Raw genomic sequence first — 24,253 nt, 5'->3', positions numbered from 1 at the left:
CTCTTTTGAATTTGGAGCAGTTTTTTCACTGAATGGAATCCCTGCTGGGAAAAAAATGAGAGCATTTTATTATTGAAAACATAAGAATAAAATTTGCTGTTTAGATCAGGACCCTTTTGAGAATGGAAGAAGTGTTGGCAGTAACTGTAAAAGGAGATGTGACACAAGACACAGGACTGTCCTGGTCCAGCCAGAGTGTGCTTATCCTCATGCAGCTCCTCACAGCCTCTGCTGTCTCACAGCCTCTGTCCTCACAACTCCTGTCCTCACAGCCTCTGTCCTCACAGCCTCTGTCCTCACAGCCTCTGTCCTCACAACCCCTGTCCTCACAGCCTCTGTCCTCACAGACTCTGTCCTCACAGACTCTGCTGTCTCACAGCCCCTGTCCTCACAGCCTCTGCCCTCACAAGACTCTGCTCTCTCACAGCCTCTGCCTTCACAGACTCTGCTGTCTCACAGCCTCTGCCCTCACAGCCTCTGGTGTCTCACAGACTCTGCCCTCACAGCCTCTGCTGTCTCACAGACTCTGCCCTCACAGACTCTGCTGTCTCACAGACTCTGCTGTCTCACAGCCCCTGCCCTCACAGACTCTGCTGTCTCACAGCCTCTGCCCTCACAGACTCTGCTGTCTCACAGCCTCTGCCCTCACAGCCTCTGCCCTCACAAGACTCTGCTCTCTCACAGCCTCTGCCTTCACAGCCTCTGCTGTCTCACAGCCTCTGCACTCACAGCCTCTGCCGCCACAGCCTCTGCCCTCACAGACTCTGCCGCCACAGCCTCTGCCCTCACAGACTCTGCTGTCTCACAGCCTCTTTCTGCAAATGAACTGTCTTGTTAAAACCTTTAACTCTCTTGTTACATAATTAACCGTCATCCTGATTGGATGGGAGCAAAAATCATGCAGTCACAGCTACACTGCAGATGAGAGTGGGGAGATAATTTCGCCACCACCTCATGAAGCTCAGAAGAGAAATGCAGCAGGCATTGGAACAGAGGGAGGTTTTTACATGGTATTGATACGCAGCTGCAGATTGTCTGTCCTTCCTCAATTCAAATCAGAATACATATGGGGTGTTTAAGAGTGGTGGTGTCAAGCCAGGAATTCAATACCAGCACTTGGGAAACAGAGACATCCAGATCTCTAAGTTGGAGGCCAGCCTGATCTAGACATTGAGTTTCAGGACAACCAAGACTACACAGTAAGAGCCTGTCTAAAGAGAAGAAAAACTCCATCATTTTAGTGCCCTGTGGTGAAATACCCGGAAGAAAAGTGTTCTCTCCCTCTTTCTCTCTGAAATAGTACAGAGCACTTCCAGGCCCAGTGTGAGAAGAACTTTACTGTCTTGTTTAACAAAGCTTGCAGGCCTGTTGGGTTTAGCTGGAGGGGGGTGTTTGTTTTAGTGGTTTGGTCACAATGTAGCCCTTCTTCTTGGTGCACAAACATTCCCAGATCCTGGTACCAGGTCTGAACTGGCGGTCAGATGTCCATGTTGCCCTTACCCCTTTCTATTGGGACCTTCTTGGGATGGTTTTGGCTTATTCCCTTTGCAATTTCTCCTACATGAAAAAGAACATGTCAAATAAATGATAAGTATGATCAATCAGGCACACGGGGAGAAATGACTTCCACATAGAAATACGCTTCATAGGGAATTGAAGTTCCATTATTTTTTTGTTCAGTGGCTAAATAACTAGTCAGTGGTGTGTGTGTGCCATATGGAGCCATTCAAGTCTGCATGCTGTAGTGTCATGGACAGACATGGGAATATTTGGATTGAAACTAATTGCTTTGGTTTTAAATGCTATTTTTTATATGTGTTGTATGTATATGGTACCATTTAATTTATGTATATGTGTATATAACATATTACATACATGTCAGGATTAGTTCTAAACATCCGAAGAAAAACATATACAGCATGTACTATAAACATAGGTACCTATGCTTATAGTTACAACCTTCCTTAGCATAGATTGCATGCCTGTTTCTCAACTGAGCTCTTATTCTGAAGCTCCTTTTAAGTGTAAACAGTCTGCTATCATATCAGTGCTTCCAAATTAAAAGGTCTATTTTAGGATAATTTATAAAATCCATCATGCTGAGATGTATTTTAAAAGGAGAGCATTTTCTCAACCTCCATTTTAAATGACATACACTATTTTATACTTAACCACAATTAAAAGGAAAGAACTGTCATTTCATACAAAATAAATGCAGATGCTTGAGAATGCTATGATTACAGCAATTTATTGTCACACTAATGAGATAATGATAATGGAATCATATTAGACAGTGGCAGCAGAAGCACTGTAGGTGACAAGTGCCACATCTCTCCAGGCAGTGTGGGCTACACCAGCTAAAGCAGTTCTCACAGTAAACCTGTTAGACACACATCCACATGCATGCACACCATGCATAAAACTGCTTTGTAGATAAGGAACTTGAGACAGAGACCCTTAGAGACTATGAGAAAACAGGGCCAGAGTTGCTCTGTGTGTCTATGTGTGTGTGTCTGTGTGTGTGTCTGTGTGTCTGTGTGTCTGTGTGTCTGTGTATGTGTCTGCACCAGCATGCTGTGTGTCTTCCAATGACAATATAAGCAATGTTATTGGCAACTTCTGAAACAGTTATTAGAAACTGAAATTTTTTATTTTTTTTGTTTTTTTTTAAAGAACTTTACAAAATAAAAGCAAAGCAACTTAAGATTTTCAATTATTGTACTTGGAAGCATCATTGTCTATGGTACATATACTTGCACTGTGTGCTCACTCAGGTGTATTTAAGTTTTCCCTGTGACGTGATGGAAGCTCTTAGAATAAGACTCTGAATGACCATCTCCAACTTGTGTGTCTCCTGACTTGGAACACAGGATGAACTCTCATTGGCTGTGGTCCTTGTGAGATGAATAAACAGGGTTACCTCCAGCTTCCAGGGCTGCCTCTGCTTCTTGCCCTGCCTGTGATGCACAACCTTGAAACCACGTCAGTGGCCATTCTTTTTGCTCCAAATTCATTGCCCTTGACTTGGTATCTCTTCCGGCACCTCTTCATTTTTTTCTTAAGCACTTTTCTTATTGCTAGCTTGTAAACAAAATACCAAGAAACCAGGGACTCCCATACATTCTACCCTACAGAAATAACTGTTTGGAAGTTGGTTTGGGTTTTTTGTTTGATTTTTGTGAATCACATTCTCTTGTATTCCAGACTAGCCTCTGAGCACTGGGCCATGTGTCACCTTGGGCATGTGTCACCTTGCCTAGCTTATGTGATGCTAGGAAATCACTCTACCAGCTGAGCCACTTGGCCAGCTCCCAGGAGTGCCTGCTGAAAATCCCTGGGGCCTTTTACCATCCTATGTGCCATGTCATGGTACTGAGGCATCTGGTTGTTCCCGTCATTTAACTTCCCAAGGCTTTTCTCTTAGGAGTGCACATGTTGCTAAGAGACACACTTTCTAAAACACTTCATCCTCAAGTGTCTTTGTTGAAAAAATAATGAGAGATTTAACTACGTATAACATTCTTTCCCACTTCTGTTTTTGCTCCGTTCCCTTCCCTCCTTGGATTTTAAGCTTAAGACACTTACTCTAACCTCCGTGCGCAGACTTGTAAGCCATGGGAGAGCCTCTCAAGAGAAGGAGGAGACCTGTTAGATCAGAGCTCTGTGACTGTATGAATGTGCTCAGTGTCCTTGTGCTTCCAGTCACATACAGTCATATACAAATATTCTTACTAGATGGCTTGTACACCTAAAGTTTGGTGTGATACACCAGAGAAGTGCCCGCTGCTGGTGACAGTGCCTTATTAGAGCCCAGCAATTACTACTCAGATGTCTTGTTGCTAGGCGTTCTCCTACTGCTTTATTTAAAATGTTGTAAAATCTCACTTTGAAGCTAAATAATATAACATTGAATTCATGAGTTATGGAAGTATATTAACCCACATTTTTAATAGGAGTTTTTGATGGTCTACACTTTAAACAATGTAAAATAAAATGGTATCTACCCTTCACTGGGAGAGGCTTTATGTACTGTTTTAGTTTTGGAAAGTATATATCACTTCTGTATTCTAGTTTTTAAGCATCCACTGTTTTGACATGGGAAATTTTCTCTTTTTTTATTTTAAAAGTTAAATAAAAGTATTTCTATTTAGAAATTGCCCTTTCTTGGAACTTTTGCTTCTATTACAATAAAGCATTGGTCAAACTCACAACACCTCCTCTGAGGACAGAATTCTTCAGTTTCATCTGTGGCAGATGAGAGATCAAGTCAGCAGGCACTCTGGTATTTCAGTACAGTAGGCTTGGAATTGGTATGCATCAACCCAAAATTTTCAACTGGGGATACATAGAATGTCCCCCAACCCCTCCCACCACCCAGAGCCTGAACCCAGGGCCTCTTGCATACAGAGCACATGGTCTGCCACTGAGCTACCCCCACCCCAACCTCATCTAACACAGCTTTAAAGTATCAAAAATTACAGTAGTTGGTATCTTTCAACTCCTGACCACATTCCCCAAGAACATTAGGAATATCAACTCCCTTATTCTACTAGATGTGCATGTGTGTTGGGATTTGTCTTACACATTAAGGAACCAGGGCTTAGTTCCTTGAATAATGTAAGAAATGATGTAGCTAAAAAATAGCAGGATAGGGCATTCAACCACTCTCATTCTACTATGAAATTTCAAAGTTATTCAAGGAAATTTCCCTAATTGATAGAGAAAAGGAACATTTTTTGCGATATTTTTTTATCCATTTTTTTCTCCCTATAAGATTCCTCTTTCCAGATCCCAGGCACATTTTTTGAATGAATCAACTGCTTAGTTTGTTTTTGGTTTTTTTTTTTTTTTTTTACCTCTTTTTATATATTCCAGATATTTGTCCTCTGTCAGATGTATAGCCATTTATTTTACTAAATGGCTGCAACTATATGTACCATATGGTGTCTTCAGTCTGGTTCAATTTGCCTGCCCGTCTGATTCTGCACCTGTATTTTCAGTACTATGGTTTTGTAGTAGTCTGAGATCTTGATTGGTAACCACTCCAATGTTGGTCTTTGTTCTTAGGATTGTGTTGGCTATGTGGAGTCTTTTGTAGTTCCCTGTGAATTTTAGGATAGTTTTTTTTTTTTTATTTGACCCTAGAGAAGGACGTATAGGATCTGACTGGGTAGAGAAGTTGAACATGGGAAGTCTAAAACTTCAAGCAATGAAATACGATCATGTCTGCCCTCATTTTCTCTGTCAGCTCTCTCCAAGTCCTCCTAGCACACATTCCTAATTTTCATCCACCCCTATCAGATAGGGTCTCACTATTTAGCCCTGGCAAGCTCACCATGTAGACCAGGCTGGCTTCAGACTCAGAGAGATCTGCGATCTGCTTGTATCTACCTCTTGACTGCTGGGATTGAAGATATACACACTACATCCAGCTGTCTCTCACTTTTTGAATAAATGAATTAAGTCTAGTTGATGTTGTCTACGTTTATAAATGGGCAACCTATCAGTATCTATAGAAGAAAAAATTTCCCTTTTGCTCCTAATTGCTCCTTGGGTGGGGTGGGGCCTTGTGAGCTCCTACCCCATCCACACTGGAATGTTGGCTGGCTTGATCTTGTGCAGGTAACCATAGCTACAATTACATGGGTACAATGGCTGTATCAGACAGTGTTACCCTCCACATCTTTGGACTTTTTACATTCTTCTCACCTCTTCTGGGCTTTGGTGGAGTGGGAGGTTGGGGTGTTGATAAAGATGCCCCCCTCACAGCAGAACACACAGTCACTCAGTCTCAGCACGGTAGCCAGTTCCATTCTCACAGACTGCTTTATATTCTCTTGCTACAGGGCGAGAGTAGCTGCACAGATGTTTTGGTTTGATCCTTTTTTTCTTTTTTTATTCGATATTATATTTACATTTCAGATTTTATCCCCTTATCCCATTCCCCCCACCACCCAGGAACCCCTTATCCCATCCCCCTCCTCCTGCTTCTATGAGGGTGTGTCCCCACCTACCCCTCCACTCCCTCCTCCCCACCCTTGAATTCCCCCCCCCCCACTCAGTGTTCAGCCTTCATGTGACCAAAGATCTCCTCTCCCACCTATGCCCGACAAGGCCATCCTCCCCCTCATATGCAGATGGAGTCATGGGTCCCTCCCTATGTGCTGGTGGCTTAGACCCTGGGGAGCTCTGGTTGGTTGGTATTGTTGCTCTCCTCATGGGGCCACCAACCCTTTCAGCTCCTTCAGTCATCTCTCTAACTTCTTCATTGGGAACCCTCAGTTAGCTGGGAGCATCTGCCTCTGAATATGTCAGACTCTGGCAGACCTCTAAGGAGACAGCCATGTCAGGCTCCTGTCAGCATGCACTTCCTGACATCCACATCAGCGTCTATCTTTGGTGACTGCACATGGGATGGATACTCAGGTGGAATGGTCTCCAGATGGCCCCTCCTTCAGTTTCTGTCCCACACTTTGTCTCCATATTTTCTCCCTTGGGTATTTTGTTACTCCTCCTAAGAAAGACCTAGGCATCCTCACTTGTTCTTTCTTCTTCATGAGCTTCATGTCGTCTGGTAGTTGAATCTTTGTTGTTTCAAATTTTTTGGGCTAATCTCCGCTTATCAGTGAGTAAATACCATGTGTGTTCTTTTGTGATTGGGTTACCTCACTCAGGATGATATTTTCTAGTTCCATCCATTTACCTAAGAATTTCTTGAATTCATTATTTTTAATAGCTGAGTAATACTCCATTGTGTAAATGTACCACATTTTTTGAATCCATTCCTCTGTTGAAGGATATCTGGGTTCTTTCCAGCTTCTGGCTATTATAAATAAGGCTGCTATGAACATAGTGAAGCATATGTCCTTGTTATGTGTTGAAGCATCTTCTGGGTATATGCCCAGGAGTGGTATAGCTGGGTCCTCAGGTAGTGCTATGTCCAATTTTCTGAGGAACCGCCAGACTGATTTCTAGAGTGGTTGTACCAGCTTGCAATCCCACCAACAATGGAGGAGTGTTCCTCTTTCTCCACATCCTCGCCAGCATCTACTATCACTTGAGTTTTTGATCTTAGCCATTCTGACTGGTGTGAGGTGGTATCTCAGTGTTGTTTTGATTTGCATTTCTCTGATGACTAAGGATGTTGAGCATTTCTTAAGGTGCTTCTCGGCCATTCGAATTTTCTCAGCTGAGAATTCTTTGTTTAGCTCTGTACCCCATTTTTAATAGGGTTATTTGGTTGTCTGGAGTCTAATTTCTTGAGTTCTTTGTATATATTGGATATTAGCCCTCTATCTGATGTAGGATTGGTAATGATCTTTTCCCAATCTGTTGGTTGCCATTTTGTCAATATGACAGTGTCCTTTGCCTTACAGAAGCTTTGCAATTTGATGAGGTCCCATTTGTCGATTCTTGATCTTAGAGCATAAGCCATTGGTGTTCTGTTCAGGAACTTTTCCCCTGTGCCCAGGTATTTGAGAGAGTCTTCCCCACCTTCTCTTCTATTAGTTTCAGTGTATCTGATTTTGTGTGAAGGTCCTTTATCCACTTGGACTTGAGCTTTGTACAAGGGGATAAGAATGGATTAATTTACATTCTTCCACATGTTGAATGGGGGGGGGATTGGAGGGTGGGGAGGTGGAAGTTGGGGGGTAGGTGGGGGCACACCCTCATAGAAGCAGGAGGAAGGGGATGGGATAAGGGGTTCCTGGGTGGTGGGGGGAATGGGGTAAGGAGATAAAATCTGATATGTAAATATAATATCCAATAAAAAAGAAAAAAAAAAATAGTTCAGTGTGCCTGGTCTACAGAGAATGTTTGAGATTATATAGGTCTTAAGCAGTCTCACATCATTGTCCTTAATCCTTCAAGCTTTTGTAGGTGAGGTTTTATAAACTCACGTCACCTGATCACATAGAATGCACCTTACAAAGCCTGGTGAGGCCACTTCCACAATTGCTTGCAAGTAGACTGCACACTTTGCTGAGATTCTTCTAAGCAAAAGAAACATTAAGACATAGTCAGAACACACTGGGGAAGATTTGCCCCTCGGAGAAGAGAAAACAAATAGGTCAAAATGCCAACCACTCATTCACTCATTCACTCATTCACCCATTAAACAGACACTTTCCATGTGCTGCTGGGTGTGGGTAAGAGGGCACCATGTGGGAGCAAGAGCTCCAAAGGTCAAGAGGACGCAATGTTGTCTTAAGTAGGTCATGGTGACCGAGAAAGGAGTCAAGAACAAGCGGTGTGTGTCATGCTGTAGCTGTCTGTTAGTGGGAAAAGGCATTCGCCCTTGGGTGAGCCCATGAGGGTAAGGAGGCTGAAGCTGGGCAGTATTATTCTGTGTGCTTGGACACATGCAGGAGGGAGAACAACTCATGCAGAGAAATTTAATAAGTTTTAAAATTACATTTTATTCCTCGTAAACCTGCTGCAGAGTGTGCGTGGAGGCCGAGAACAGTTTGCCTGCATGAGTCAGTTTTCTCCTTCAACCGTGTAGATGCTGGGGATCAAAGTCAGGTCACGGGCAAGAACCTTTACCCCACTGGGCCCTCTTGCTGTCCCAAAGGTAAAGAAAATGCAGGTGTATTTTGAGGTGCAAGAACTCCGTGAGTGGCAGGGTAGGTATTGAGCCTTAGATGGAACAGCCAGAATTACCTGTGTGGCAGAAAGGGGCTCTTTTCATTTTCAAAAAGTGATGAACTGATTGGTAGGGAACCTGAGCATAGGAAGTCTCAGTGGGAGGCAGCGGCAGGAATCCCTGGTGATGAAGGAGGACCTAGTTATCTGTGGCAACATGGAAAAGAGAAGACAACATTGAGAGAAGGAGGTGGCCAATCAGTGGACCCTAAACAAACAAACTCTTACTAATTAAATAAAGCCTGAACCCTACACATTGAATCACCAATTAACTAAATCAGAAAGATATGCTATTGATGTGTTACTTTCAATGTCTTTATTCTCAGGCGAATTGTCCCTCTGTAGATCTATCCTGTGGGAAGTTCAGGAAGTTTCTACATTGCCAGTGATGATGGCTGGAGTTTCACTCCCAAGCTGGAGATGATTAGGAAAGGAAAGAACACAAGATTTGAAACCACTAAGATATACTTGTTAGAGCAGATGACAGAGAAAAAGAAGGTATTTTCTTTCCAGGGGAATTTGAAGAAAGATGCAAGAAAGTTTAAAGCTAGCCTTCAGACCTGTAGCCTGATAACAGCCTCCAGGAAAAAGACAGCCAGAGACCATGGCTCAAGCTGTCAACATCTGCTTTGTCTGGAAGGCAGGACAGCTGCCCTGACACTGCAAGGTCATTCTGGAGTGTTAGGAAGTGCCAGCCAAAAATAGCAGTTCTACCCAATCTTCCCATCTTGCGAATCCAGATGACAGCATTTCTGTGACCTCAGCAGGCTCTGGGTGGCAGAGGTACACTTTGTAAATGAAACTAAGAACTAAACATAGAGTCAGGAATACAGAAGAAAATACAAAAGCACACTCACATACAGACTGTGTTCAGCAAAACAATGTAAAGTGGACAGGGACTTGTGAGCTGTGGGGAAGGAGATTTTATAGTTCTCCACAAAGGAGGATACCACTGGGAATTTGCAGTAGTGCCCATCACTGCTATTTTGTGTTTAAATGGGCTTTCTTTCTCTGTTAAGTGTGTGACTGGAATGTGTAAGGGTATATGGGGGTTGGGGGGAGTTCCAATAGCCCATGCTTATCTGGAAGACTCTAGGTAATCTATACTAGCTCAGACTCCCACCTTAACTTCCTAAGTGCTGAGATCATAGGCATATGCCACCATGCTCAGCCTTGTGCTAAGTTTTTATTTTATTTGGTTTTTAAAAAAACAAAGATTTCATAGATTCATTTCTAATCTACTCTCTCTAAACTTGTATTGTAGGAATGTAATTTCAAATCTCAGTGTGAGCTTAAAATTAAATATAAAAATGTAATTTCAGGTCGCAGCGTGAAGGCTTGGAGTTTTGATTTACACCCAAATATTAGTGTACATCCCGGGCACATCCCAGGAAGAGTACATTCCAAAGGCTCGAACAAACATTCCAGAGAAAAGGGCCCAAGATAAGGGAGATGAGCCCTTAATACAATATACCTGGATAAACAGAAGCCACTTAAATGAATTCCCCTGGATTATAAAGATAAAGGTGTAAATTTGAGTTACTTAGAAACTGAGCCTGGGAACAGAAACCAGGCTTGGGAATGGCTGTTTAAAATCTTTTTTAAATATTGTCCAAGAAGCAATTAATTGTTCTTGTAAACTCTGTATATAAACCACCCTTTGCCTCAGTTCGGGATTCCTTTTCACCTGTGAGCAGAAGGGCCCCAGTGCACTGGCCACTATCAATTCATCAATAAACCTCATGTGATTGCAGCAAGTCCCATCAGTGACTATCTCTTGGGGAGTGCTTCCCATGGTTTTATAGATCTTTAGAGTCCAACAGTATTCTCTTTATCTCTTAAATTGGAAAGTTACTGACTCTATAAAACTTTTCAGAGTTTCATATGTGTAAATTTGTATAGAAACCCAGAAGGGCAAAAGATTGATTTTCTTTTCCCAGAATAAAATTAAAGGAGGGACTCAACGGCAAATAATATTTGGATTGTGGCTTAAAAAGAAGGATCTCCAAGCTGAGTGTGGTGGTGTCCCATACAGCAGTCCCAACACTTGGGATGTAGAGGTAGTAAGATTAGAATTCAGGGTCATCCTCTGTTCTGTGCTGAGTTCAAAACTAGCTCCGTGATACCCGATCTCAAAGGAAAAGGGGGAAATCGCTCACTGAAGAGAGGCAGTGGCAGAATGAATGGAAATGGCCTTGAGGAGCCATTAAAATACACATGTTCAGGGAATATCAAAAAGTAGTTCCAGGCAAGGCTGAGTTACAGGGTTGCCAGGAGCAAAGGGGAAAGAACCTATCGGGAAGTGTTGGTCAGGGACTCTGTGAAAATGCAGTGAGCTCACTGTTGGATCTTAAGATGGTAGGAGTTGGGGGAGGCAGGAAAATTGGAGATGCTCTCTTTCTTCTCAAAGATGGTAGCAATTGTTGAGTTTCTGGGTTGGTGGAACTACCCTGAAGGGTTTCATTATCCCCATAAACATTCGTAGTTCTTGTGGTAAGGAAGTGTCTTAGGAATTGTTGATAATAGGTATGCCAACAACTACCAGTTGCATAATGGCCCTAGAAAGATCCAAATCTTCATGTGTTTTCTTTCAGACTCCAGAAATAGTGTTGGCAAAGGTTCAGAGGAGGCAGAAATTTGCCAGAACATGTGCTTTAAAAACACAGCCCCCCCTTTTTGGGAAGTTTTCTGAGACAGCTCTCACGTGTCCCTCAGATGATGTTACCTAACTTTGCTGGCCATATGCGTTGTGTTATGGCTTGTCTGTGTGTTTTTTAAAAAGCAAAGCCTTTCCTTTCTCTAACATGCTCCAAGTACTATAATTTGACCCAAGTCATAATTTTGATGTGTACCTTTCTCTTACTTAAACCTCTGTCTCAGATCTTTGTTACCACTTCCACAAGGGATTAGGAAACATCACAACACATGTACTAAAATACATCATTGTTTTAAAATACATAAACTTATGAATGACGCTGAAAATAAAAAGTGATTCTATTTATAGGAGGAGTTCATGCTCCTCCCCTTAAAATCAAATCCAGACATCATTCTAGCCAGAACATTAACACAGTTCAACAGCACAGTGACATAATCTTAAAATCGTGAAAAATGTCATTGTTGTGTCAATCAAATCAAACATAAAAACTTAAATCTGCTTGGAGTTGGATGCCACATTTCAGTAAAATAGAAAAGAAGGCCTTTTTTGCTAACTGCTTATCAGGGTAACATTCCCTAACTCCCAACCCATTCTGTAGCCACCATTTTATTGATTATTTAGGAACTTGTTCATACTCCAAACAACGCTTCCTCTCCTCTGACTGCTAACACTGAAGGGAAGGAAGTTAAGAATGGTCTGCTCTCTCTCTCTCTCTCTCTCTCTCTCTCTCTCTCTCTCTCTCTCTCTCTCTCTCTGTGTGTGTGTGTGTGTGTGTGTGTGTGTGAGTGTGTGTGTGTCTGTCTCTCTCTCTCACACACACACACAAACACACACACACACACACTCACTCAAAGCTTCTAGGAGCCTTCATGAAAAATAAATGGGGAGCTATAGTTTCCCAACTATTGTCAGGGTCCAGGAGCAATCAGGTGTGTGTGTGTGTAAAACTCCAGGCCACCTGCCAGTGCATCCTTCAGCATTGTTGACATTGCCAATAGAACACTGTGGTTTGCATGGTTCTGGGTGCAATCTATGTGAGGTAACTAAAGTCCACCCCAAGGCTAGTTTTTCAGTCAGATATCTAGCAGCCTGAGTTCCATGACTGTTACTTAGAATGGGTTGGCAACTTCTAAGCAGATTTATGCACGTCCCTGGCATTGACCATAAGATCTGGAGTCTGAGAATGGCTACCTTTTCCCAAATGGATGGTTTTTTTTTTTTTCTTACTTGGCACTTTAATGCTTATTTATAAAGCATTATTTATAAAAATTATTAGTAAATACATTGGTGGTGTTGCTTTTCAAGTGCCCGTGTTAGGCAAGGCTCTGCAACTGAGACGTATCCTCCGCTCTGGATGCGTTTCTTAGCAACAAATGGTTATTTTATTAAGCAGTTCTCTAGCTGTAACTAGATCAAGATGTGAAAACTTTGACCTCTAACAAATGTGATTATTTAGAGCCTCTTTATTCTCTAAGAAAGCATGCCTATTGACCAAGGAACCCATCTGATTGATAGGCACAGATATTATCATTCTGATTGATCAGTTTCAGTCAAGAGCACCAAAGTAATACAAGCCCTTTAAACTGTACTGTCACTTCTGGCTCTGGCTTCCATGATTATCACAGACTCTCCAAGCCATTAAGACCTTCTAGATCAGTCCTTTCTTTAGAAATGAAAAAAAAAAATTAATGCTGATACATTAGCTGGCACATGGCCTGGGTACTTAAAATGTATGTTATTAATTTATTCAGATTTATCTGAATATTTTTATTGATGTGTATGAGGAGGGAGTGGCCGTGGAGGTCAGAAAGAACATTGGATCCCCTAGAGCTGAAGTTAGAGGTGATTGCAAGGCAAGCTGGGAATCTAACTCTGGTCCTTTGTAAGAGCAGCACTTGCTCTTAACTTCTGTGTCATCTCAGTTCCTTAAAATGTATTTTAAATCACATATTCACAGGGTCATAAGCCTTAGAAGACACTCATTATGAGAGCCCTTTCTCACACTCAAGTTTCAACGGGTCAAAAAGCATACTCAGCCGGAGTATTTAGTTCCTTGTCTTATGCAAAGAGTGATCAAAGCTATATAGTGTTACTAAGTTTATGGAAATGCGTATCAGACTATAACTTTACTGAAAACAAGATAACTTGTCAGTACAAATATGTGCTGTGTGAATCATCACCATACTCATTGTGAGCATATTTTGATTTTTGGCCACATAGAGAACTTTGAACTCTGAGTCTTATTGTTGTTGTTGCTGCTGCTGTACCACATAATGAATAAGAAATATAGCTAAATGAAAACGACAGATCCCTGGTCCCAGTTTGTAAAGATTCGAGTGAAAAGGTTTGTGATTAAGAAGTAGAAGCTTTATTCTCAGGTTTGCCTGACATTTTATTCTTCATCGCTGCCATATGTGCTTTAGTATAGGAATCGCTTTATTTAAAAATTGCTTAAGCCAGATGTTGTATTGCATGCCTGTAAGTGTAGCACCTGGGAGGCAGAGGTAGAAGGAATGCCACAAATGAGGGGCGAGCCTGGCTTTACATAGTGTACTCTAGGCCAGCCAGGGCTATACATAAGATCCTGTCTCAAAAAAGTGTTAGCACTTGGAAGTCTGAGGGAGTTGTTTCAGGGCCAAGCTGATCTATATAGTGAGATCCTGTCTCAAAACAAACAAAAAATTGTATTTCTTTAAATAAATCAAGTAGGAAGCAATTCCGTCAGAAGTCAGGGTAGTAGCTTCCTAGGTAGCAGTGAAATGCGGTCTCCATGGGGTTCTGGGTCCTGGTCTTAATTACTGGTTACATGGGTATATTTAGCACTAGGTACCACATTTATGGGAATTTGTCTGTTATATATTTTACATATTAATCACCAAGTTCCATACAGTCTGTGGGCTTTGTTCTCTATACCCTTCCAACAAGGTACATTAGTGTTTCCTGGGTACTCTTAGTTCAGAATGTAAGGGGGCTGGAGAGATGGCTCAGTGGTTAAGAGCAGTGACTGCTCCTCCAGAGGTCCTGAGTTCAATTCCCAGCTACCACATGTAAAATGTAAAAAAAAAAAAAAACCAGGTGAAGTTACTACACATTGATTGTATCAGCTCCAGTGGGAAATATGTTAGCCTTAAGAATAGTCATTAAGGTGAAATGGGACAGGCTCTTATTTTCCGAATGTCTGAAGTGAAGTGCCTTCCTTATCCTAATGTATATTCTAAGCATGATATTATAGACTGCATTCTAAGTGAGCAATACGGAATATTTTTTGTATGTACGTGTGCTCCTGGTGATAGGTGGTGAACATGTTTCCTGCTGGCAGCTTTTATGCCAACGTGACACAAGCTAAAGTCATCTGAGAGGAGAGTACCTCAATTTAAAAAATGCCTCCATAAGATGAAGCTGTGGGCAAGTCTGTAAGACATTAAAATTAGTGATTGATGAGGAAGGTCCCAGCCCATTGTGAGTGGGGCCATCTTTTAACTGGTGATCCTGGTTTATATAAGAAAACAGTACCCTTCCATGGCCTCTGCATCAGCTCCTGCCTTCAGGTTCCTGTCCTGTTTGAGTTTCCATCCTGACTTCCTTTGATAATAAACAGTGATATGGACGTATAAGCTAAATAAATGCTTTTCTCCCCAAGGTGCTTTGGTCATGGTGTTTCATTAAAGCAGTAGTAACTCTAAGACACTTGATAATGGGGAAAAAATGCTTACTTTTTCAAACCATCTTCAACAGGTTTCCTCTACCAGAAAAGACATTCATGGGCTACTGGATCGTCGGTCAGACAGGAAATGGAATGCAAAAGGTCTTGTGTCCAGTCGAAAAGCATCACATTGACATAAAGGTTGTTATCCTTATTGTTTCCTCTTAACATTGAATCTAACAAACTTTCTGAATCTTCTATTGATGTGGTTCATACAATCTGAGGAATGACTTACTGGTTGGTTGTCTCTTTAGCTTCTGTGCCAACTTAAAGTTCAATCTGACCTCCAAGGAATTCAATGTAGGCCGTTGCTATTGGCCAAACAAAACTTCTAAGAGCCAATCTTGTGTTTGGGGACAATCAATTGGGTATATTGTTTATTTTCCTTACAGAGATACTCTGTGATATTTGTTTTTACCTTATGTATACTAACAAGATTAAGTTGTTTTCCATACATTGTTGACATTGTATTCCTGAGAAAAGGAAAAGGTCACTCGTTATTAGTTATCATCAAAATCATTCTAAGCATTTCAGGTAGAAAGAGTTCTCCTCTGGGCGGTTAGAAACAGAAGTCGGGGATCACACTAAAATCACTGTTCTAAAATAGATGTTTTTCTGTCTGCTACTATCCCCACTTCTGGGATCTACAGACAGCAGAGTGAACAGACCTAAGCTGTAAACGGCCAAAAAGTATATATAGTAGATTTTGTGCTCTAGAAAGATTCTGTTGTAACAAAATTCTGTCATTGTAATACAATATCCAGTTATGGCAGTCCTTAAACAAAAGGATGGTTTCTTCCACTAAAGTTGTATTTAGAAAATCCAGGAGTGAGTCCTAGTTTGTCAGTCCCGGTTGGGAACACAGACTCTTCTCATTTGTCAGAGCTTCTTGCCAGAGCTGTCCCTTTCTTCTGTGCCCCCCAAGCCCTCAATGTCACCTAAGTGTGATCAGAGCGCCTATGTTACTTCCAGAAGTGTTTGTTCAAGGTTTTAAGAGGGATAGTTTGGCTCTTCAGTCCCCTGGGTGCACACACTCTAGATAGGAGGGGACGTGGATGCCAGTATCTAGCTCAATATCTTGATTAATTAAGGACTGTAGAGCATGAAAGTCATTGAAAACTTAGTTGTACAATAGGATTCTTCCAGGAAGTTAAAGCTAATTACCCAGAAGTGATACACACAATATTATCAAGTTAGTTCCTTTGCTTATATTAAATAATCATATGCCATATATGAAACATTCTACCTTTTATAAGTAGCACTAGTGATTATCAGTCACTTGGGGGGTAGTTTGTCTTAATATCCTATTTTTTAAGCATTTAATTTAAAAGATCCACTTTAGCTATTACATTTCAGTATAATGATTTTACAATCTTTCTTTACAGTGGAAATATACTAGTCCCCAATTTGTAAACTTATGTTATTTTGCTGGTTTGAGCAATTCTGGGTCTTTTTCTAGTTGGAGAAAAAGTGGGTTCTTGGTTTAGGAAGAAATATAGTCTGAAATCTTATAGTGCTTTAGACATAGTATACCTCATTAAAACAAACGAGAGGAATGTAATGAGCTACAGCATGAGAAAGCACTCATGAATATAAGTGTATGGAATTATTATAGTGTTAAGTACCATGCCAAATGATAGAGTATGTCAAGATATTAAGTACGGAAATATTGTTATATTTTGGAAGAGCTGTTTTATTGACTACCAACCACCTTCACTAAGACTGTGGCTTTGTTATAGGGTCCAGTACTTGTGAACATAGAAAAGTACCCAGTAGAAAAACAGGAAGCAAGAGTCCTAAACTTTACTGAAGAATGTACCTCGTGGAAGTTTCCAATGGATGAAGTTAATTTAATCTGTGACATCGCTGTATCACATGGTATGTCCATTGATTCTTTTAATCTTTTCCTCCTGCAGTGATTTAAAATCAGAGGGATTATAATAATCTTGAGGCATCGAGAACTCTATGAGAGACACGGTTGGTGACTTGGTGGATCCAGATAGCAATTATATATAATTTAGAACTAATTTTCTTTAACAACCCCACAAAATGCTATTGTGGACCCCACATAAGCATCGCTGGGTTGGTGTGCAGATGTCTGTTTCTCATTACAATCATAGCACAAAGTTAAACATACCCAGGAGTGTGCTGAAAATAGAAGGGGAGAAGAGAAAGGAGAAACACTGGATTGAGGAGGGAGGCTGGGGTCCAGTTTGGTGACTGCATAAACCATGGCACTGAGGCCTGGAGCCTCTTCCCATTATTGTCTGGGATGCAGGTGGGAGCAGTTGGCTCTGTACTTGGGGGCTGCTGCCACCACTGGCTCGTTTGTGCCTTGGACTCTGGACACCTTCGGACAGATGTTCTTCAGATGGTGTCTGTTACTAAAGTGGGAGGAACAAACTGGTAGAAGGCAAGGGCAGCTGCTAACTTGACTGAGAGAGAATCACTGAGGAGAACAAGTCTGGACCTTGCTTTTGTTCCTGTAAGTTCTGTGGCTGTCACTTCTTCTTCAGGTCAGGCATTTTGAATAAATGTTTGAGGTTGTATTATTGTTTGTTGGTAAAGGATGGGTGCTCCTATCAGGATATGTTACATTCACTGGTAAAGAGAGAGAAAGTTTGAGAGTGAACAGATGAAGGTTGAACTTTGGCACTTGCGATGCATGGTGAGCCTCTTAACACACACCTGTAGTGGAGAGCAAATTGCCTTGCAACACTTTTTAAACTTGCTGTCGGCCCCTCTGTTCTGGGCACAGTGCTTCAGGTTGCTCCAGCCGACAGTCACAGTGGGCCTTGGAGCTAATTATATATCTATATGTTTAAGCCAAGGACCAGACAGCACTAAATGCCTGTAGTATGAGAACAATTAATGATCATGGGGTACGTATCTCTGCCACTGGTCCTCCTGTGTCCCTGCTGCCTTCTCATATGCAGAAAAGTGCTCATAAAATGTTAAATTGAACTTATTTTTGTTCATAATGGATGCATTTAAAAGGCCAAGAAGGTACAAACGCTGCTATCCTGACTGATACTTAGAATTGCTACAGCATGCTTCATATCAGCTCTTAAGCAACAGGCCAGATATAGTGGCACACATCTTTAATCCTAGCATTCAGGAGACAGAGGCAGGTGGCTGTCTGTGAGTTCAAGGCCGGCTTAGTCTACACAGTTCCAGAACAGCCAGAGCTGCATAGTAATACCCTATCTCAGAAAAAAATAATAATAATAATAATAAATAATAATAACTTCTTCAGCTTCTTCCTCCTCTTCTTTTCCCTCATTGTTTTTCTCCTCCTTCTTTTTTTAGATAGTGTTTCACTGTGTTGCTGAGGCTGGCCTGGTATTTACTATATAGACCAGGCTGGCCTCAAACTCATAGAGATCCACCTGCCTCTGCCTCCCAAGTACTGTAATTAAAGGTGTGAGGCACCATGCCCAGCCTGGTGGCTATGTTCCTCATTGAAATTCAATATATCTTTTAATGTACCTTTTCTAGTGTATATCTATTTATTGCAGAACTTATATTTTGGGCATAGTTGTATAAATGTTTTAGATAGGACTTGTACACATATGTGATCCAGATTTTCTTGGATTGGACCAAATTTAACTCCATCTCACTGTCTTCCTTTTTATCTAATTTGACATTAAGGAAACGTGATTGCTGTAAAATTAATAACTGATAGACAGGCAATGCTTAAAGCTCTCATCAGACAAAAGCAGCTTCTACCTCAAGGTACTCATGTAAGAGATGATGGCCCTGTTGATTTAAGGGGGAGGGGCGCCCAAACTAACATCCTTGGCATCCTTTGCCAAAGCACAGAACAGGACAGCCCACTCCACCTCCACTGACTTAGTATCTGCAGTCCCATTGGCTCTGCTGGTGATTGGAAATATAGAAGCATTGCTTTATGTTTTAGAAGCTAGACATAGGCTAGGAGTTAAGAGAGATTGCATAAGAAAATTTCAGATATGAATATTAGATTAGAAGTTAAAATCTGTAGTGATAAACTGTGAGGGTTTAGCTCAGTGGTAGAAACCTTGCTTAGCGTGTTCATTACCTTAAGTTAAGTCTTCATTGCCGTATCTGGGGAAGGGGGACCCACAGGGCTCAGATTTTTAAAAATCAAATTTCTTATTTATAGCAAGAAAATTCTGTTACCTAATAACCGTCTAAAAGAGGAGAATGTAGCAGATAGAAGATGTTGACAAAGTGCTTCTGAAAGAACAGTGTCATGATAGAGGAAAGCACTGGGCTCTTTGCTGCCACATAGTGAAAAGTCTCCTGACATCCCAGATTGTCAACTGTCTAATGCAGTTATCATGGGTCTTTGTGGAATTCTTTGGGACCCCTTTACTACATGGTGCGGCTTTACTACTGGGTGTCACTCTGTCTGCATTTAGGGTGGGAACAGAGTTCTTCAGCCTGATAAACCTAAACCCATGAGCTGAGCTTTCATCCTGTGCTCGGGTGCAGTCTCAGCTGTGCCAGAACCTTAGCCAGCCAGAAAACTAGTCACAAACTGCACAATGAACACATTTTTTTTTTCATTTCAGAAAATGGAGAACACACTCTGTATGTGGCTGCGTGCAATCCAGTTTCCTTGTACTTCATGAATATGACTGGGAAAAATGGCTTCTTTGTAGACTTCTTTGATATCTTCCCAAGGATGGTCAGTGGATCCTGGCGGCCATTTGTGTCCATAGCACCGCTGGGAAGTCCACTCAAGGGTCAAGTTGTTGTGCATGAGGAGCAGGTAAAGTACACTAGGCACCCATGGGTACCAATATGGGAAAACTGAGTGCTTTAAAGAAAAAGTCAAGAGTGATGTCAGCTATGATAGAAAACCTGAGCTTTCAGAAAGATCCAGGGCAGGGCCCTGCAAAGGCCAGGCTCATGCTGTACCAATCACACAGATCACAAAAGGTGGGATACTGTCTTCTATCTGTAGACACTTGAACACACTTTGCAAGTCTGGAAACAGGTCATGGGTCAGTTTTCCAACTTATCACATGAACAGTTAAGAAACTGTCAGTCTCTTTAAAGAGATAGACAGAAAACTAGTAAGCCAACAAATAAATACATCTCCTCCAGGTTGTGCAGAAGCGGGGTGATATCAGAGAGTGTGTGGGGATGAAGTAGGTTAGGAGGGTAATGGAACTAAAGGAGTGCCAAGTTATCTCCTCTGAGATATCTCCATGTTATCTGAGATCTAAATGCCATTCTTCAGAGATAACACAGAAATCCACAGAATGAAGCGCATTGGGATTCTTCCGTGTCAGTAATGCTCAACTTCTAGCCATCATGTTTATAGATCAGTAAATTAAGGTCTCACTGATGAAAAGTACAGATGCCTAGCTAGTGTCAGGCTGAAAGTAATTCCAAACAGATGACACAGATGAGAAGATGGGTTGTGCTTCACTTAGTGGAAATTCTAAAGGCTCATTAATCTGCACTATACCAATAGAAGACGGTCTGGTTTGTGTACCTATTTCTACCTGACATCTATCAGGTGTTACACAAAAATTCCCATGCCTACTGCTGGGAATACTACAAAAAAACAGCAAAGGTGGCACAGTGTTAGGAGCACTTACTACTCTTGCAGAGGACCCAGTTCTCTGATACCGCAGCTCACTGCCGCTTGTAATCCAATATCCTCTCCTGACCTCTACAGACTATGACATACATGAACATTATACACATAAACTTTTGCAAGTACACACATACATACCCATTAAAAGCAATAAGTAAGTAAATAAATTGTTTTTTAAAAAGAGATAGCAGTTATTTTTACTCTCAGTTTATAATCTGGTCCAGGATAGACAATAAGAGAAATAAACCACTAGTTAAATTCCACCTTGGCCTACAGTGTGAGACTTGAGAGAGTGGACGCAACTTAAAATAGCGGGCGTCAGAACGGCCTGAGTGTCTGATGAAGGTGAACGGGAATGGAAACCCAAACAAGGCGTTTAGATGCAGGGAGTGATAAGTTCTGAACCCAGAGGCTAGAACATTCCCTCCTCCTTTTTAAGGATTGAACGAGGATGAGAAAAGGTGAAGTAGAGAGGTTATTCAGTGAGCAGGAGTAGAGGTGTGGTAGAGGAGGCGGGAGGTAGCAGATTGCTCAGAGCCTTGTAGGCACTGGAAGGTTCTGGGCCCTGGAGTAAGAAGGGAGTGTGTTCTGTCATGTCAGGAAGGATTTCTTCCATCTGTGTTATAAGTGAGAAATGAGACAGAAAAGGGGGGCTAGTTAAGATCTTTTCACAGTGAGCCCTCCAAAAAATCCTGGTGGCCTGGAGGAGGGTGAAGGTCGTAAGTGACTGACCCTAGGTGCAGTTGACCATAAAGCTGGCAGGACTTCCTAACAGAACAAGCATGTGGAGTGCGTTCCAGGACAGCCCAGAGTGTCTCAGTGAGACCCGGCCTCAAACAGCAAACAGACAGACAGACAGAAAGCGTGAAGACCTGAGTTCAGAGCCTCATCCCACATAAGAGCTTCACAACCAGAACCCACCAGAGAGAGCACCTGTTAGGAGGAATTTACATTTAATAAGCTAATCAAATTTGGATGAGACTCAAAATTGGAAGTATTTATTCAAACAGTTCCCCCAGATTTTCAGCTTGTCACATTGACAGAAATTTGCACATACAAATTCTGTAAAACTATTAGTTTTTAGATGCTCAGCTCATGTTTTATTTCTCAAAAGATCCAATTGTTTGACAACACTGTAGACTAATTTTTTGTTCAATGACTTTCATCAAGGAAATAAGGTTTTCATTGTAGAGCTGTACTTGACTCCCATGGCCTGTGCCTTGCCTCTAGGCATTCTCAGACCCTGTCTGACTTCTGCATCCTGAGAGCCATTCAAGGTATCTGTATGCTTCAAGCTGCCCTTCCTTTCCCTCCTCACAGAGGTTATTCCAGTTGACCGTTTTATGAAACGGTGCAGTCAGGCTGGGCGGTGGTGATACACACCTTTAATCCCAGCACTTGAGAGTTAGAGGCAGGTAGATCTCTGATTTTGAGGCCATCCTAGTCTACAGAGCAAGTTCCAAGACAGCCAAGAATACACAGAGAAACCCTGTCTGGGGGAGTGATGGTAGGCAGGGATGGAGCAATTTAACTAGTGGTATAAACATGTGGGCTGCCCTCGGGTTTCTTCCTGATTCTGGTAGACAGAGTTGAAAGGGATGCAGTGCAGCCACAAATAAATCTGGCCCTTATCATTTTAAAATAAAGTTTTGCTGTAGATGCATCCTCCTGGTTAATTGGAAAGTTGTTCAAAAATTCCTTGCTAAAATAAAATCTTAAGTGAGGACAGGAAAACTAAAAATAACGGCCCTGCCCTGCCCCTGTTCCCAAGGGCGTCTTCAGTACATCTGCTTAGCCTTTAGTGTTTCAGACTTGGGCATGGAGGTCATCCAGAGGTTACTCTTCTCCCAGTCAGATCCAAACACAAGAAAATGGCTCAGTTGCTCCTCCACCCTGCCCCCACCTCAAGCAGTGCCAAAGCCACAGTTTCTTGTACTCATGTGTGACGTGAGATTCTATTTTTAAGCACAGGCAGAATATATCATTAGTCATTTACAGAAGGAACCCATTAACATCTAAAAGGATGGAGCCACAGACCTCCTTCAGGCTGCCAAGTGTTGGTGGAAGCCATTCTCAGCCCATGGGGCAGTGCACTGAGGCTGCAGACACATGTGCTAGGAAGTGTGTGTGTGTGTGTTTGTGTGTGTGTGTGTGTGTGTGTGTGTGCACGTGTGCGTGTGCGTGTGTGTGTCGCTTAGCAGACAGTGCTCGGGTCACGTATGCCCAGTTAGGAGGATACATGTTTTTAACCTAGAAAAGGAAGGGAAATGGGAATTACACCGAATTCTCTGTTTAATCATCTGTTCATTCTTTATTTTTAAAGGCAAACACTTTATTCTAGGACTTCCTTTAATCACAGATTTCTTAAGAGCTAAGGATTTATGACAGAGTTGTATGTATTTATTATGCAAGAAACATTTTCTCTATTAAAAGCTACTCAAAAAGAATTTAACCTAGGACAGAGACCTTGTAAATGTTTAACTCGATTTTATGCTTCCTTTTTAAATTATTCTTCATGCATTTGTATGTGTCAAGTGTCTTTGGCCTCACTCTGCCTACATATTGAAGCAGGTCTCTCACAGGAACCCAGAGCACACAGGTTCATCGAGTCTAGCACTAGATTGCCTGGCAAGTCTCAGTTCTACCTGGAAAATGCTGTAAGTCCAGGCAGCACCATGCCTGGCTTTTATGGTTTTTATGGGTTCTAGGGAGCCAAGCTCTGCTCCTCGTATTTGTGGGCAAGCCCCGTTCCCACAGACCTGTCTCCTCTGCCCCTGTGTTTACATTTGTAGAAGGAAAAGCCTCTTACTCTCACCACTATTTTCAAAACATTCAAATACCAGGAAACAAGACTCCTTCTGCTAGACATTATTCTAAAGAGTATGTCTACCATAAGTTCTTCACAGAGAATCAGAAACTGATGCAACTTTAAGTGTGCCGAGGTCTCATCTTAAATAGAATAAAAGAGAGTTTATTCTGGAACCATTAGAAGTGATCATGGCCCTGGGAACACAGGTTTAGGTTTCCGCAAATCCCATGTCTAACATGGAAGCAGGTTCATGACATTTTTAGAGGTTTACAGAACAAAGAAAGTCATGAATCAAGTCAAGTTTAAAATACATCTGGTGGGTACACCAGAGAGGCAGGCACAGCAAGATGGGGGGAACTATGTATAGGCCTAAGGTGCTACCTGATGACGGTCTTAGCGCTTGGATTGGTAGAAGGTAGTGTTCTGCTAAGTTAATAGTGTTTAAGAGGGTTTTTTTTTTAAATTGGTTATTATGAGATGTTAGTTCAGATACAAGTAGAACAAGGAATGGCTGTTCCAGAAGCTAAAACTAGTCCAAGATAAAGTAATTAGCCTCTGAGCCAACAAAATTCCAGTCTCTCCACAGCACTGAGGCTGCAGCCCGCCCACCCATCAGTCTCCACAGACACAGACTTTTTCCAGGAGCCTATCTTCACAGATAGATGGGGCTTCTTCTCAGGAATTGTCACTCATAGGTGTTACCTGTGAAAAAGTTAGAGTTTTATCAACATGCTTACTAAAAAATAACATAGCCACAAATCAGAGTACATGGTGTGCAGTGATCTCTGAGGTGGAAATGTTTTATCTAGTATACGTTAATTAAATTATCTTGTAAAGTACATTTTT

At 41.8% G+C, this 24,253-nt stretch overlaps 1 protein-coding gene across 2 annotated transcripts in view; it reads left to right on the top strand.

The window, feature by feature from the left end:
* Positions 1–24,253, top strand: part of Vwa8 (von Willebrand factor A domain containing 8) — a 320,110-nt gene that overhangs the window by 196,586 nt on the left and 99,271 nt on the right. For both annotated transcript variants that reach the window (XM_034497994.2, XM_076930688.1), the window contains 3 exons: positions 15,038–15,146; positions 16,745–16,883; positions 19,562–19,761. In XM_034497994.2, the coding sequence (XP_034353885.1) occupies positions 15,038–15,146; positions 16,745–16,883; positions 19,562–19,761 (448 nt within the window). The remainder of the gene's footprint in view (positions 1–15,037; positions 15,147–16,744; positions 16,884–19,561; positions 19,762–24,253) is intronic.

The sequence above is a fragment of the Arvicanthis niloticus genome, chromosome 3, assembly GCF_011762505.2.
Source record: "Arvicanthis niloticus isolate mArvNil1 chromosome 3, mArvNil1.pat.X, whole genome shotgun sequence".
In the NCBI taxonomy this organism is placed as follows: Eukaryota; Metazoa; Chordata; class Mammalia; order Rodentia; family Muridae; genus Arvicanthis; species Arvicanthis niloticus.
This window is presented reverse-complemented; position numbering and strand designations above follow the sequence as displayed.